Source organism: Psammomys obesus, unplaced genomic scaffold (assembly GCF_907164565.1).
Source record: "Psammomys obesus unplaced genomic scaffold, mPsaObe1.curated_primary_1811, whole genome shotgun sequence".
Taxonomy (NCBI): Eukaryota; Metazoa; Chordata; class Mammalia; order Rodentia; family Muridae; genus Psammomys; species Psammomys obesus.
The window spans coordinates 8,588,133-8,603,933 of NW_026585691.1; the positions used below are offsets into that span (position 1 = coordinate 8,588,133).

The window sequence follows — 15,801 nt, forward strand, 5'->3', positions numbered from 1 at the left end:
ATGATTATGAGTGGATTATTAATTGAACAGATCCATTCCACATGGTTAGAAATGACGTGAACTTTTTAACATCAAACCAGCTGTGATGTTCAATCCTGATCTCCTGGACCCTCCCCATCACGGAGGAGAGATAGTCAAACACTCCCCACTCAGCAAGTGTAAGGGTAAAATGAGGGATGGAGTGTGTGTTTTTGAGCCCAGGCTGCTCTGTTCTTCTGGGGCCAGCTCAGATTTTGTATCTCCTTCTCCATCTGATTAAGTCTTGACACTTTCTCTTCACACTGCATATTAATTTGTTGTGGTTTTCTGGGTCAGCTGAAGGCTGTCTGTTCTGAACGCCCTGTTCCCAGGACCCCATTGGAACTGCTGTAAAATACCAGCCACCTTGAGCCACATCTATGATGTTTCAGTTCAGTCACTAGATGCTATCAGATATCCCACCTCCATCAGCACCAGCCCTCTTGAGGAAACTCTTCATCAGCTATCCTTTCTGTACAAACAGCCAGCATCCTCTCCACACAACAGCAGCAAATCCCCAAAGTCTCCACAGCAGACCTAGAGGACAGCCCCTTTCCTGTCATCCAGGAAAGCTTCAGGCCATCTTTGGAAATACCTCGTTCTATGAGGGCCCACCTCATACAATCTTGAGGTTTGAATTTTTGTTGTCGTTTTTTTGAGACAAGTTCTCACTTAGCCCAATCTGGCCTTAACTCACCACAAAGCCACGGATGACCTTGAGCCCACAATCTTCTGTCTCCACCTCCAAAGGACTGGAATGTATCCTTGTACTGGCTTCATGCAGGACTGCAGACTGACCCCCGGGTAGTGTGCTAGGCAAACCCTCCACCAACTGAGCTGCACTCCCAGGTCTTTAATTTTTTTTTATGTGCTCATTTATTCTAACTCATTTTCCTGGCCAATATTCTTTCTCCATTGTGTGACTAATGATGATTTAAACTTTGTGTCAACTTCCGCCATGACTCCACAGACTCACAGCATGCTCATGTCCAAAAACTCTTGAAGAGAAGGCAATTTGTGTTTATTTCTACCTTCTAAGATATGAGCCAATGAAGGCATTTAGGGTGTCAAATCACAGAGTGAATCCTCTGTTTCTGGAACCCTGCTATCAACAGCAGTCCTTCTGTCTTGCTCTCCTAACCAGTTAATACCAAAGCAGCAGCACCTAAAAGGTCGAGGTCATTTTTATCTGTACATCTTTCTTCCCACAAGACCACAAAAGATCCTCAAGCTCAAGACTATGGCTTGGCTGCCTTAGTCCTGGGAACCAGCACCATGCTGGCACATGAAACACACCCAGACATTTGATGACAGATGAGTCATTGTCTCAGAAAAGGACATGAGGCCAGCAGATGGCTCAGCAGAGGAAGTGTTTGCTGTACAACATGAGGATCTGGGTTTGACCCCCAGCACCCACACAGAAGCTTGGCATGGCCATGCATCCCTATGACCTTGGCACTGGGAGGTAGTAGGAACAGGAAGCTGCTGGGGACTCACTGGCCAACTACTAGAGAAAATGGTGGCCCCTGGGTTCAGGGAGACTGTCTCGTTAAAGAAATGGGTTAAAGCAGCTGAGAAAGACACTTGGTTTTGACCTCTGACTTCCACATGATCCTGCACTGACAATCACAGCAGTACCCACACACGCACATATACCCCCCCACATGCACATATGCTATACCCACATATGCATGCCACACACCCCCACACAAGATACCCACATCTGGAACCTCCTTACACTGTCTTCTACAATGCACAGCACATGACCGAGGCAGCTCAGTCAATACCCGGGAGTGACTCATAGGCACACTGTTTACTGAGACATGCCAATGAGCAGGGTCTGGAGTTTTCTTGTGAAGGGCATGAACTTGGGGGCACAATGTACCCAAGATCAGAGCCACAGAACAAGGCCTTTGATACCACATAGGTGCCTTATTTATGTACTTTTAAATCAATCCAGGAGGTAGGAAACCAGTATAATCATTAAAAGATCCAGAGAGAAAGAGAGAACCCTAGAGAATAAAAGGTATTTTTTTAAAAATTTGTTCAGACAAGTTCTCACTATGTAACCCTGGCTGTTCTACAGTTCACTATGTAGAGCAGGCTGGTCTAGGACTCAAAAAAGGCCTCTGCCTCTTCAGTGCTGGGATTAAAGCGTGCGCTACCACACAGGATTATGAAAGATGTTTCTGGACAGGAATCTTGGCCCCTGCTTTGGCTAAGGGCCACTCCTGTTTCTCTCTAGGCCACTGGCTCTCAACCTCCCTGATGCTGCGACCCTTTAATACAGCTCCTAATTGTTGTGCTGACCCCAACCACAAAATTATTTCACTGCTACTTCATAACTGTAATTTTGCTACTGTTATGAATCATAATGTAAATATCTCTGTTTTCTGATGGTCCTAGGCGACCCCTGTAAAAGAGTCCTTTGATCCCAAAGGTCGAGACCCACAGGTTGAGAGCTGCTATTCTAGGCACTCCTGCATCTGTAAAGAGACATTTTACGTTTCCAGGCACCTGTTTAGAAACTCTGAAGTTAATCCACTGCTCAAGAACTGTCATTCAACACAAACTGATATTTTTGAAGTTAAAATGCTAAGGAAATTAGTTTCCATGGCTCCCCCTGGCTATCCTGGCTCTCTTAGAGAAGGAAGGAAGGAAACTGTTATACTGAATCATAGTCATGTCTGCAGGGAAGCAAGTCCACTGATCCCAAGATTAGCACTAGATTCCCCATGTGGCCCTTGGCTGACTGGCCACTCGGAAAGAGCCCTCTTAGGGACTAGTTTCTACCTTGGGTTCTCGCCCTGCCTTCTCTCAATAGCAGGCAGTGGTCAGGGCATAAAAGCCAAGTAAATCCTTTCCTCCCCAAGTTGCTTCTGAACAGGGCTTTATCACAGCTATAGAAACTAGGACACAGAATCATGATTACACCTCTGCCATGGATGCACTACGAGCTGTCCCCTGCAGGTTTGCTTATGAAAGCCTAGGTCATTAGCTGCTGGCTTCATTAGCTGGTGGCACTATCGGGAGGTCAAGAAACTCCAGGATGTGGGCCTAGCCAGAGGAAGTCAGTCCCTGGGAGCAGGTCCTTGGAGGTATCTCACATCTGCCTCCTCCCTGTCTCTTCCTCCTCCTGTCTGCCATGATGTGAAGAAGCTCGCCTGTCACTCATCCATTCCACAGGTGCAATGTTCCACCCAAGCACATGGAGCCCAGAATGCATGAGCCAAGCAAGCCCTCTGGAACTGCAAGCCACAGTAAATCTTTACCCTTTTAAACTGTTCTCCCAAGCACGCAAAGTAATGAGTGTAAGTACTAGGTGTGAGTAATTAATATCAGCGCTATCACACACTTGACCACGATCTGAAGCACTTCTTAATACTGTGAATATGGAGGCCTCATTTAAATAGTTTTGGGGATTTCAGGCATGCTGTGCTTCTGACAGATCCAAACCCACTCTTTGCATTGGAATGGCTGCTACCTCTTAAATCACTCTTAACCTGGAACCACCACAGCTTCCTGAGTCCTGGCCCAGATACACACCTCCCTTTCCACGAATGTTGCCGATCCTCTACTCAGAACAAGCACATCCTCAGCCTCCACAGCCCTGTGTCTGAACACCACTCAGAGTCCAAGCTGGACATCATCCTGTTGTGAAACCTTCCCAACTGGCACCATCCCCACTCCCTAGCACACAGGGCATGCGTCTCCTGTAGCACTGTCCCCACCTCACCCTTAGTTGACCCGAGCGTTACTTGTTTCAATTCCAGTCTTCCTAGTGGAACAGATTCTGCTGGGTTTTATCTTTGCAGCCATCGCAGAACGGAGAACCACTGTCGGCCCTTGGCAAATGCTCAGTAAACCAGTATGTACACCTTGTGTTTGAAAATAACACAAACAGGGGCTAAAGACATGGCTCAGAGGTTGAGAGCATTTGTTGTTCTTGCAGAGGACCCAACCTGGATTCCTAATACTCACATGGCAGCTCACAACCATCCATAACTCCGTAACATAAATCCATAACATCCAGGAGCTCTGATGCCCTCTTCTGACCTCTACAGGCACATAAACACGCACACGGCACACATACAAACATGTAGGCAAAACACTCATGTACATAAAATAAAAAAAAAAGCCTTAAAAAAGTCAACATAAAGATCAAATTCCCTATTTAAAATATAATACAAACAAAACTAACTGGAATGCCAAAGATAGTCTCACTCAACTTGAACCTTCCCTCTTCTCCCTCATCCGTTCATTTGCATTCTGCTATATGTTAGGCACTCAGACTCTGATGATAAAAAAAAAATCGTATTTTCTGACACAGAAATAAAAATGTCTTTTTACCATCCTCAAAAGACCTAAAGCACTTAGATGCTGAGTTAGTCAAGCTGAACTAGCAACATGATAATGCCGGCAGCTGAGATTTGTTTCTGTAAAGAATGATCTCTCTACAGAAATGGAATCCTCAAACAGTCCAATGCCACTTCGGGATAGTCGGGGTCAGCTGTTTCCCTTAGGGTTTCCATCCCTTTAACCCACAATATTTAACCCCATGGGCATGCCAAGTGGAAAACGAGAGCATTCCCTAAGATGGCAGGAAAGATAAAGCCCACAGTGCCAGCTTCCTGCAAGCTGTGAAGACCAAGAGGCAACGCAGGACCTGTTTATGTGTGTGCTCTTCAGGGTGTGGGAGCACGCATCTGTGTGCAGGCACAGGAAGCCAGAGGTCAACTCAGACGTCATTTGCCAGGAGCCAGCTACTCTGTCTTTTGAGGGAGGACCTCTCACTGGTCTCGAACCCACCATGTAGGTAGCCTTCCCGGCCTAGGAGACCCAGACATCTGTCTCTTCCCACCTCCCCCTGCACTGAGATTCCAAGCACACACAACAATTCCCAATATTTTTCCATGGTTCTGGAGAGCAAACAGGTCTTCATTCTTACACAAGTGCTTCGCTCACTGAGCCATCTCTTTTGCCTCTCTTGAGGAAGCTGGATTTGAGCCGACCCTGTGCTCTAAGAAAGCTTAAGAAACTATTTCCCTTCTGCACTCTTGATAGAGGAGGGAAGGTTAGAGATGAGAAAGAGAAGCCAACACCATCATCACCACTGTGATGTTGGACAGTCTTCATTGTATTCCCAGAATGGCAATGATACACACACACACACACACACACACAGCCACCATCCCCTGAATCCAGCCATCCCATCAAATCAAAGTAGAAAGAGGACATTTCCTTTTTAAAAATGGGAAAAGGCTAAAAAGGAACTATCAGAGAAATGTATAGGAAAACAAGGAGACAAGTCCTGGGTAGCTCTTTAGAAGACTCACAGAAACTACCTGCTAACCACCTATGCAGACCCTTCTCCAACAGAAGGGCCAGGGGACAGGCTGCACAACAGCCGGACCCATCATAGTTCTGCAGAGGGCTCTGGTCACCCTGCTGAGCCAGGAAACCCCACACAGCCAAGGCATGGTGAATTCCTGTCTGCTGAGCCACATGGCTATTTCTATCTATGAAAAAAAATTTTTTTTTTTACCCAGGATCTGTTTGGAACGCCAGTAAAAGGTTCTTAATGTAATTCTCCAGTTTCACCAAGTGTTCCAGTAATTTAAGACATTCAGTGCCCGGGCTCAGGCCAGATACGGTGCCTGGTACTTGGCAGTGATAAACAGCTTTTTAGAGGGTTTGGCTTGAGGCAGTGGCAAAAGTCAGAAAAACTGGCAAGAGGAGGTTGGGCTCTTGCCTAAGACCTTCCAGAGAAACAAGCACTGTCATGCCTTTTACTTCCTATGGAAATGTCGCTTTTTAGTCAGTCACTAGCTAGGATGAGGCCTTACTGTGGGACAGATGAAAGGCCGAATACTAGTGAACTAGTGCTTGCTGCCAAGCCTGAGGACCTAAGTTCTATTCCTAGTTATGGAAGACGGGGAGAACTATCTCCCAGAAGTTGTTCTCTGGCCATACACTTGCCACGGCAGGCGTCAACGCCCCTTCCCACACACAAATAGATGTGATAAAAGATTGTGTCAGCTGGCTGCAGGGGCACACACCTGTAATCTCAGCACTCAGAGGGGCAGAGGCAGACCCGTTTCTGTGAGTTCAAGGACAGCCTGGTCTACAAAGCGAGAAACCTTGTCTTGAAAACACCAAAAACAAAAAGCAACAACAAAAAAAGATTGTGTCATGTTTGTTCAGCAGACACTTTTAGAAACAAAGTTACCAAAAAATGCAAACCCACTCAGAATACTCTTTCAGAAACTGCACAAGAATTCTCACAGCAGTGGAACCCTCCACAAATCTCCTTCACTGTGAGCCACGGGAGAAAACCTAGGGAAATCAGTGGCAAGGACATGGCCCAATCTGGGAGGGAGTGTGTCCTCTGCTGTCTGACGCTGACGACACTACAGCTGTGACCTCAGGGCAATGTGCTGAGCTCACGGACTAGAACTACAGACCCCTGCCCTGAATGTGGGCTATGTTTGTTATTTGAGGAGTTGTTTGTTTTAGCAACACTTAAAAGTCTGGAGGCTCACATCAACATGCAGAAAGCCAACTCACCCTTAAAAAGTCGAAACAGGAGAACCTACTCCTGGCCATTTCCTAAACTCACACAGTCTCCCGTGGTATTAGAAACACCTATCTTTCTACCCATGGATGAGCACAGCTCCTATGGCTTAGCAAATAAGGTTTGGTTTTGTTTTCCAGCAATGGAGGCTACAACAGGAATCCGTAACTGGTCAAAAGGCAGAGAATAAATGACTGTGTCCCAGCTCCAACTGGCACATCTGTACAACACCTCAACTCCTCCGGCTCGGGGGCAAGGGTGACTGCTGTGAGATGGTGCTTTCTCATGCCAGGGACTCTGCATCTGTGTTCACAGCAAGGTTACCTACATAAACCCACACTAGTCAATACAATGTGAAAACAAGGTCCCATTCCTGGATGAACAGCTATGGACAGTTAATAACCACTGAGCAGAGAGAATCCATTGTCTCCAGGGACAGTCTCCTAACAGATTTTCCAGTTCTAAGTGGTCAGCCCTGAACACATGTGCATAGGGTAACACCAATCGGACTCAGTATGTTGTGTGTGGATGTGTGTAACAATAATAATTACAGAGCAAGAGATTGTGAATTCAAGAGAGGATGGTCAGGGGAACATAGGACAAGTTGGAGAAAGGAGTAGAATTTATGTCCATACCATACCCTCGTGTATAAAATTCTGAAAAGAAAATAAAAATCTCAACAATCTAACGGTGTGGACCAGCTTGGCTGGCTCAGAGGAGCAGCCGGCCACTAGAGCTAAAGGGCACACTCTGCATTTTACCCCTCTCCACATCAACCCCTGCTACCACCCTCCCGGCACTCATAGCTCCACCCATTGGTGCTTCCTATTTGGCTTCAGAAGCACTTGAGTTTGCTGCTCCTCATCTCAACACAAAGAAAGGGTCTGGCTAAAAACAGCCCTTGTACTTAAGCAGCCAACCTGAAAGAGGAGGCAGGCGAGAGCGTGCATTACCGCAGGGTATGACGGGAACCCAGGGTACAGTAGAAACCCGGAGGTGAGAGGATACTGGGGAAGGCCGGGAAGTGGCAGGCAGCCCATTCCTTATAGGCAAACAAGGGAAAAACAACAGAGAGAGAGGAGAGTCCTTCAAGAGAAAGGACTTCTGTCACCTTCAGTCATAAACAACCTTGAATTTAAGCCAGGGACAATGGAGTGCCAGGAAAATATTTTAGCAAAGACCAATTGGAAATCATTGTTTTCTGGGGAGAGATACAGGTGACGACGTAGAATACGTAGAATACGGTCTTGGGCAGTCTAGCCCACATAAGGGGGAGGGGAGCTCTTTTGGCTCAGCTTCCTGTATTCTCTTGCAGAGATGATAAGTCTCAACTAACTTACCCTTTCTTTATTACATAGACTTCCATGAGTCTATCTTTTCTAAAGATTTATTTTATTTTATGTGTATAAATGTCTTCATGTATGTATGTGTACCAAGTCCATGCCTGATCCCTATGGAGGTCAGAAGGGGACAGTGGATTCCATGAAAATGGAGTTATGGATGACTGTGAGCCACCATGTGGGTGCTGGGAATCAAACTCAGCAACAAGTGCTCCAAACACTGAGCCTTCTCTCCATCCCCAGTTATTTGTGAATTAGTGAAAAAAAAAAAAATCTGTAAGCAGAAAAGTCACAACACAATCAATAGCCTGGGTCTCTACTGGCTATCCTCAACTCTATACAACAAAGACATATTCTTCTGCCTGTCATGTTTTCCTTCCCCACTTACACATCTGTGCCAGCAGCCCTAGAAGTTTCCAACTAAATAGCAGCCTCCATTCTACACACTGTACTAGATTCATCATCTAGTCAAACGACTACAAATACAAGCCCAAGCAGTGCTCCCTAATACCCCCGAATGAGTCTCCCAGCATATTCCACATTAAACCTGTGCTTGATGTGAGCTCTAAAAGTGATAAAAAAACATGGTGTGCTCAAAGGCAAATCCCTTGAGCCGGCAGCCTTTGAGGACAACTGCAAGGACACAGGGCCACTGTCCAGATGCAAAGATGCAAAACCCAGAGACTTCCCCTCAGCTCAGGGACAACTAAGTCAGTTCTGTCCAGCCCCCCTCAAATTAAATCAAATCTAAAGGTCAGGGGCCAAACCAACAAGGGGCCTTTTTAAGTATCTCAAAGTTATAATAACCCCAAATAGTCAGTTTCCCAGACTTCCCTGTTGTAATAACAAGCAAACTTATCTTTCACTTCTTGTCATTATCAATTATCATGACATCATTGAAAATCAGTGAACCACCATAAGGCTAAGCAGGGTTGGGGGTGGGGAGCTGCCACTGTCATCACTGCAGACTATGAAGAGTTCTCTCCCCAGCACTTTTACCCTTTGTTTCAGGCACTGAAAAAGTGTACACTCTGTAACTCTCCTTCCCTAAAGATGGCATGGTATTTCAAAGTATTTTTCCCTTCAACAGCCAACGTGCGCCCTGCACCAAAAGACTTCCACACAATTTACAACCTATTTATAAGAGCCAAGAATTCAATTAAGGGGAAAACTTATCATGGAAGAGTTGAGGCAATTTGGCCAATTAGCCCTCTTTCAATTCTGCTGAGAAAAGAACACGAATTATCTAACGGAAGACTGAACAAAGCCCAAAGGAAGCAGCTGGGGTGAGATAAAGGGTTCCAGAAATCCAGGTCCTGTCTGCAATTCTGTGCATGAGCACAGTCACACGGTACCTCAGGAGCTGAGCCTTGAGGATGCCCCCAGGAGGGACTCCACAAAGCCAAGTCTACTCAACGCTTTAAAATCTCACCCTTTGCAAAAAAGCATTTAGTCTTGACTGACGTTCAAGCTGACAGACTCAAAATGTACAGAAGCTAAGCCATCAAGCTGTCCCTTGTCAACAAACTCATTGCCATGATCTGACCGAGCCAGGGGGAAGTGGCATGGGAGAGCTAGCAAAGCTGCATCTAGCTGCATCTCAACCCCCTCTGTGGGTGGTAGGCTCACCTTGGTTGCCTCCTCCACACTCTCCCTGAGGGCCTGCAGCTCTGCATCGTACTGTTCCTTCAGCTTCTCCATCTCCTGGTCATGGCTGGAAACCTCCTCCTTCAAGGCGCCCTTCAAGGCGGTCAGTTCACGCTCCCGCTTTCTCAAGAGCTCTTCCTGCTCGTCTTTGGCAATGAACAGATCCTGAAGGTCCCGTTTGGCCTGAAGGAGCTCCTAGAAAAGGAGGAAAATTGCAGAGCTGGAGAACAGACATCTTTGCCAGTGGCCCAGCATTGCCCCTTCAGACTGACCACCAGGTGAATGGCCACTTAACCCGTCCCACCCACTTTCTCCTTCCCATACCACACCCATTTTGAGACAGTTTGCCTTTCTCAGAGCCATCATTACCTTGAGGCTCGTGTCTCAGTTTCTTAGTAATTTCTTTTTTATTTTATGTGCGTTGTGTTTTGCCTGCATTATATCTGTGATATGGTGTCAGATTTCCTGAAACTGGAGTTATAGACAGTTGTGAGTTATAGACAGTTGTGGGTGCTGGGAATTGAACCTCTGGACCATCTCCCCGGCCCCTGAGTCTTTAGTTTCTTTGAGATTTCCTGGGACCGTGTTCACTGTCATTGCTTTGGGAGAGTGTTGTTTCTTGTTTTGTTTTTCCTTTTATTGACAGGTTCTCATGTAGGCTAGGCTGGCCTTAAACTTGCTATGAAGCTAAAGATGACCTTGACTTTCTGCTCCTTCTGCTTCCGCCTTCCAAGTGCTGGATTGCAGTCACGCACCACAGAAACTTGTAGATGTGGTTCTAGGGGTTGAACCCAAGGCTATGTACATGCTAAGCAAGCAGTCTACCCAGGGACCACCCCAGCCTGACGTGTTTCTTTACAGCTCATTTCAGATCTGTGCCATGGCTCAGTGTCCCTGCTACAGCCCTTATACAGCACTGTCGCCCTAGAGCTGAGGTTACTCACTTCGTCTGCTACCAACCTTGCAGGGTGCTGCATGTGACCCTGTTCCTGCTCCTAGTGCTCAGGGCAACTTTTTCTATCTTTCTCACCTGAGTAGAGACTTGCACTCACATTTTCCATCCTTCACTGTCAAGAGCTCACAAAGAGTCAGGAAACAAGGACCAAGGTTTCCACTTCAAACCATGTTCCCCACGCCCAAAGGTGTCCTGCTGACCATGAGCAGGTCCTGCCAGAGGCTTGGTCTCCCTTTGTCCTGGAAGCCGTGGCGCCAGGACTCCCACACCTTCGCTCCTCACTGTGCACCAGGACTTTCCTCCACTCAAAGCCCCCACCAAAGTGCTGCCGCTACCCCACATTCCTTCCCATTTCTTCAACTTTTGGTTACCTGTCACCTTTGCCACCAAACTTCTTCAAAACTGTGGTTTCTGTTCACCTTAATCACCTGCTATGTGGCTTTTGTGGCTCTTCTACCAAGACAAGATCACAGAGTGTCCTCCTATTCTGGTTTCATTTCTGTTGCTGTGGTAAAGCACCCTGCCCAAAGCAACTCAGAAGAGGGAAAGGCTCACTGACCCACAGTTCACAGTTATTGTCCATCACTGAGGGAAACTCAGGCACAAACTCAAAGTAGCTGGTCATATCGCATCCACAGTCAACAGCAGAGAGAAATGAACAGTCCCATGCTGCCAGTGTGCTTGCTCGCTCAGTTAGCTTTGAAGAAAGCTAATGATTCCATGAAACAGTGCTGCCCAAATCCATGGTGGATCCCCCCACCTCAATCGGAAGTCCAGGTACTCCCCCACAGGACAACCTACTGCGACAATTCCTCCATTGAGATCCCCGGCCAGGTCATTCTACATTTGTCAAATTGGCAATTAAAATTGCCACCGCACATCCTCATCTCCCTAGCACCATTTCCTTGACTCCTCTGGGGGCCTCCCGCTGTCTCCTGAAAAACCTCTCTCCCTTGAAATCACAGGGCGGTACGTTCCTTCCCTGCAGCCGCTTTCTCACAAGGATCACATGTGGCTTTTCTCCCTCCCAAAAGCAAAGATATCCCTAAGAATGCAATTATACATTTGTTCCTTTTTTTTGACAAGCTCCTTGACCTTTTTCCAGGATTTGTTTTGTTTTGTTTTGTTTTTTGTTTGGTTTGGTTTGGTTTTTTGAATTGCTTCTCATCTTTTCCCTGCACTAGCACCCCAGTGACCTGCCGTGAGCTTTGAGCCTTCCACACAAGCCTCAGATTAAGTGCGATTTCAGGTTTAGGAGGAACCACTATGAGCCTTCCTCTCTGCCTCCTTTCCTTGACTCTGTAAGTGGCACCACCTGTTTCAGCCACTGTGACTTCTCTCACTCCATCCTTCCCAGGTGTGGAATCAGTGATGAACATCTAGGGCCTCCTTCTCCTTCTCTGTCCAGGTTAGCTCCTTGGCCCCTTTGCTGTAAGCACCGCTCTGTCAAGCAGGCTCACAAAGGCAGGCTCTAAGGTGTCACCTAAGAAACTCTAAGAAGACCCAGACACAATGTGGGGGCCTCCTCTAAGAAGTCTCCCCACAATCTCCTTCCTGAACAGTCACATCCGTCCTTCCTCTGAAACGGTTTGCACTTTTAACCCTGCAATCTACATCTTTTGAGTTTTCTCTGTGCTTGTTTTGTTTGTTTCAGATGCAGTTTCGTGTATTCCAGGCTGGCCTCAAACTCCCAAAACAGAATCAGAAGAACTTCTGATCCTCCTGCCTCCGTCTCCTGGGTGCTGGGGTTAAAGGCACGTGCCACCATGACCATTTCATGCAGGGCTGAGAGCAGAAGCCAGGAGCTTCGTGCACACCAACCAAGCTACAGCCCCAGCCTGTGTTCATCGTATATTCTTAGTGAGAGAGAGAGAGGAGCGTCTAGGAAAGACAGAGCTCTGCTTAAGACAGAGATCAAATGCATTAGCGGCACTGTTACTTCTAGGTGTGAATAAGTCACCCTGCTTGGTACGGGTGGAGTCTCAAGAGGCCAGGGTTCTGTCAGTTCTCCCTTCACCCTGCCTCTGATTACAAACACACCCTAATCGTTCTACTGAGCTCCTGGGGATTCAGAGAAGATGCCACTGGGCCCCTACTTGCCACTCAAGAGGTGTGTCACTGTGGAGAAAGGAGAACCGTTTGATCAATTTTTAAAATTAATTGTGTGAGTGTGTATATGAATGTGTGAGTGTGGTGGGTGTGTGTGTGTGTGTTTGTGTGTGAGCAACGTGTCAGAGGCGTGCTGTGGTCACGCCACAGCCTATGTGTAGAAATCAGAGGGCAATCTGCAGAGTCATCCCCTCCTTTCATTTTCACATTCATGCCAAGAACTCAGGTTGCCAGGCTTCCCCAGCAAGCACCTTTATCCACTGAGCCATGGCATCAACCTTAAATTATTTTTTCAGGTTACCTACAAAGCAATGAGTTTCACTTAAAAAGAGCTGACAAGGGAAGTCTCTCCTTTCCTCTAAGCCAGTGGTTCTCAACCAACCTAAGGCTTCGACCCTTTAATGCAGCACATCTCATGCTGTGGCGACCCTGACCATAACCTCACCAGCAGGCAGTGATGAGCTCTGATGAAGCATAGAGACGGCTCCCAAAGACCCAAGAGTTCCTCATCCTAACACTCAGTAAAGGGACCTCCTGGCTGTCCCTACCTGTCTCTTTTTGAAGAGGAGCAGAACTCTCCCATCACTGTTGCCGTTGGCGACCTCTCTGGGACTTGATGGCGCCTCCTGCCAGCAACCTTAGAGCCACCCCTTCCTGCTTTTACTCTCACACATTTTTCAGTTGTTCTTAGATAGGGCAGTTCCTCTTCCCACCCTTATCTCCTGCAAAACATATCTGCGCAGTTCATTCTACCCTGACAGGGTGTTATCTGGGGCTGGGCTGTCGCTTAAGTGGGCCCTGCTGCACAAATCCAATCAGATTATACCTTGCTATATCACTCAACAGGCACATACAGTTTCTGAAATGTCCCTTTAACACATGAAGGTTTAATTATATCAAATAAAGAAGAGAAAGGAAACTAGAAAAAACTCAAAACATAAAGAAGTATCCAGTAGAAAGAATGAGAATGACTGGAGACTACAGTCAAAACAAAACAAACAAACAACCAAACAAACCAAGAGGACTGTGGCTACTTAGATCACTGCTTTCCAAGCCTTCATGCAGTCAAGATGGGCCAGGTGTAACAAAGAAGCGCCCATTCACACCTATGGTGGGGCCTGTGAGGCAGCTCAGCATGGAAAGGTGCTAGCTCTCAAGCCTGGTCACTTAGTGTGAGCATCAGCACCCATGTGCTAAAGCAGAGAAATGACAGGGCACGCCCATACCCACACCCACAAAATAAATAAATAAATGCAATAACTTGTTTTTGTTTTTGTTTTTCTAGACAGGGTTTCTCTGTCTAGCCGTGGTTGTCCTGGACTCACTTTGTAGACCAGGCTGGCCTTGAACTCAGAGATCCGCCTGCCTCTGCCTCCCTGAGTGCTGGAATTATAAGCATAATCGACCATGCCTGGCTGCAATAATAAATTTAAAAAATAAAGAAATGTAACTAAAACAATCAAACAAAAAACCCTAGTGTAGACGAAGGGCAGATAAAGGAAGGTCTAGAAAGGCTGATTATGTTTGGCACTTAATTGTTTGAGAGTAATACCATTTCTAAAAGTCCAAACAAATCACTGTTTAAAGAGATAAAGATCCATGCATAAATGAGAAAGCCTGGAGCTCTGAGGGGCTGACACACCTCCAACATCACACATCTGAGCGTGGGGAGCCAGCTCAGTGAGAAAAGTACTTGCCTTGCTACTACCAGGACCCCAGTTCTGTCCCCAGAACACACTTGCTTAAAAAGAAATAAAGAAATAAATGAAGTCAGTCCGATGGCAGGTGCGTTTAATCCCAGCTTGGAGAAACAGAGGCAAGCATCCCTGGGGATCCCTGGCAGCCACCTAGCTAGGCTGCTTGGCAACTTCTAGATTTGTCTCAGATACACACAGTGAATTCTATCTCCTATCTATCTATCTATCTATCTATCTATCTAGCCACCTATCTATCTATCTTTATCTCTCGCGCCTGCCAGCCTGTCTATCACTCTCAGACACACTCAGATCCCACAGATGATAAACATTAGAGCCAAGGGTGTGGCCTGAATAGGACCTAGTACTTTCTTTTTCCCAGGTAGTGACAACAGACCTGACCACAAAACCACCCAGAAAGCTGAACAGTGACACTGTGTGTGGCCTAAGCATTACATGCAAACATAACAGAGTGCTGCTTGACTGGAAAAGGCTGGAAAGGTGTGGGGTTGGGGGAGACACAGCCAGAACCGAAAACCACGGGAAGGAGGGGGAGGAGAGCAAGGAAGTGCACCTGGCATCGGGCTGCTATCCTTTGCAGCAACCATGGATCCTAACAGTGGGCTGCTGGGAAATGGGCACCAGGATGTCCCAGGGCTGCAAGCCCTGACCGCAGAGACATACGTCCTGCATGCCCAAATGAAGAAAACTACACCTGGACCACACCCATTGCAGGGGTAGAAGAAGGTTTTATAATGCAGGTGGCCAACAGAATTCAGCCTCCCCCCCCTTCTCTGAAACAGCAGTTCTCAAATCGTAGGTCAAGAGACTCCTTTGGGGTTTGAACAACCCTTTCACAGGGGTCACATATCAGATATCCTGAATATCAGATATTTATGTTCTGATTCATAACAGTAGTAAATTACAGCCATAGCAACAAAAATGATTTTGTGGTTGGCAGGCACCACCACACAAGGAACTGCATTAAAAGGTCTCAGCAGTAGGAAGGTTGAATGTTGCAGGATATTTGATCCCACTGTGAACACCGAGACTGTGTAATGGAAAAACCTAGTTTCTAGTTGTGGTGTGGCTCAGCCCTAGCACACACCTTTAACCCAAGAGCTTTCTGTAAGCAAGAGCTAAATAAAGTTAAACACAGGTCAAGAGGCAGAACACACAACCAGTTGACAGGGAACGAACATAAGTAAACACAGGAAGAAGGGACACTGAGATAAAGAGCATTTAAAATAGTGTGGAGAAGGGGCCTTTTCCTTCTGGGACACTGGCTGAGCAGGAAGCTCAGCTGGGTGCTTTCTCTGCCTCCCTGAGCTAGCAGGTTTTCACCCCAGCACCTGGCTCCTGAATCTTCATTGGTAAAATCAAATGCCTGGGATTTTCTTTCTTATAAACACTGATCTAACCAATGGGATAGAAAGTATAAGATGGCTGGCAAGAACAATGACA

The 15,801-nt window shown here is 46.8% G+C and overlaps 1 protein-coding gene across 5 annotated transcripts in view; it reads right to left on the bottom strand.

Moving 5' to 3' along the window:
* The window catches only part of Cgnl1 (cingulin like 1), a 148,796-nt gene that overhangs the window by 69,661 nt on the left and 63,334 nt on the right, over nt 1-15,801 (bottom strand). For all 5 annotated transcript variants that reach the window (XM_055598179.1, XM_055598154.1, XM_055598171.1 and 2 more), the window contains exon 8: nt 9,562-9,774. In XM_055598179.1, coding sequence (XP_055454154.1) covers nt 9,562-9,774 — 213 coding nt within the window. The remainder of the gene's footprint in view (nt 1-9,561; nt 9,775-15,801) is intronic.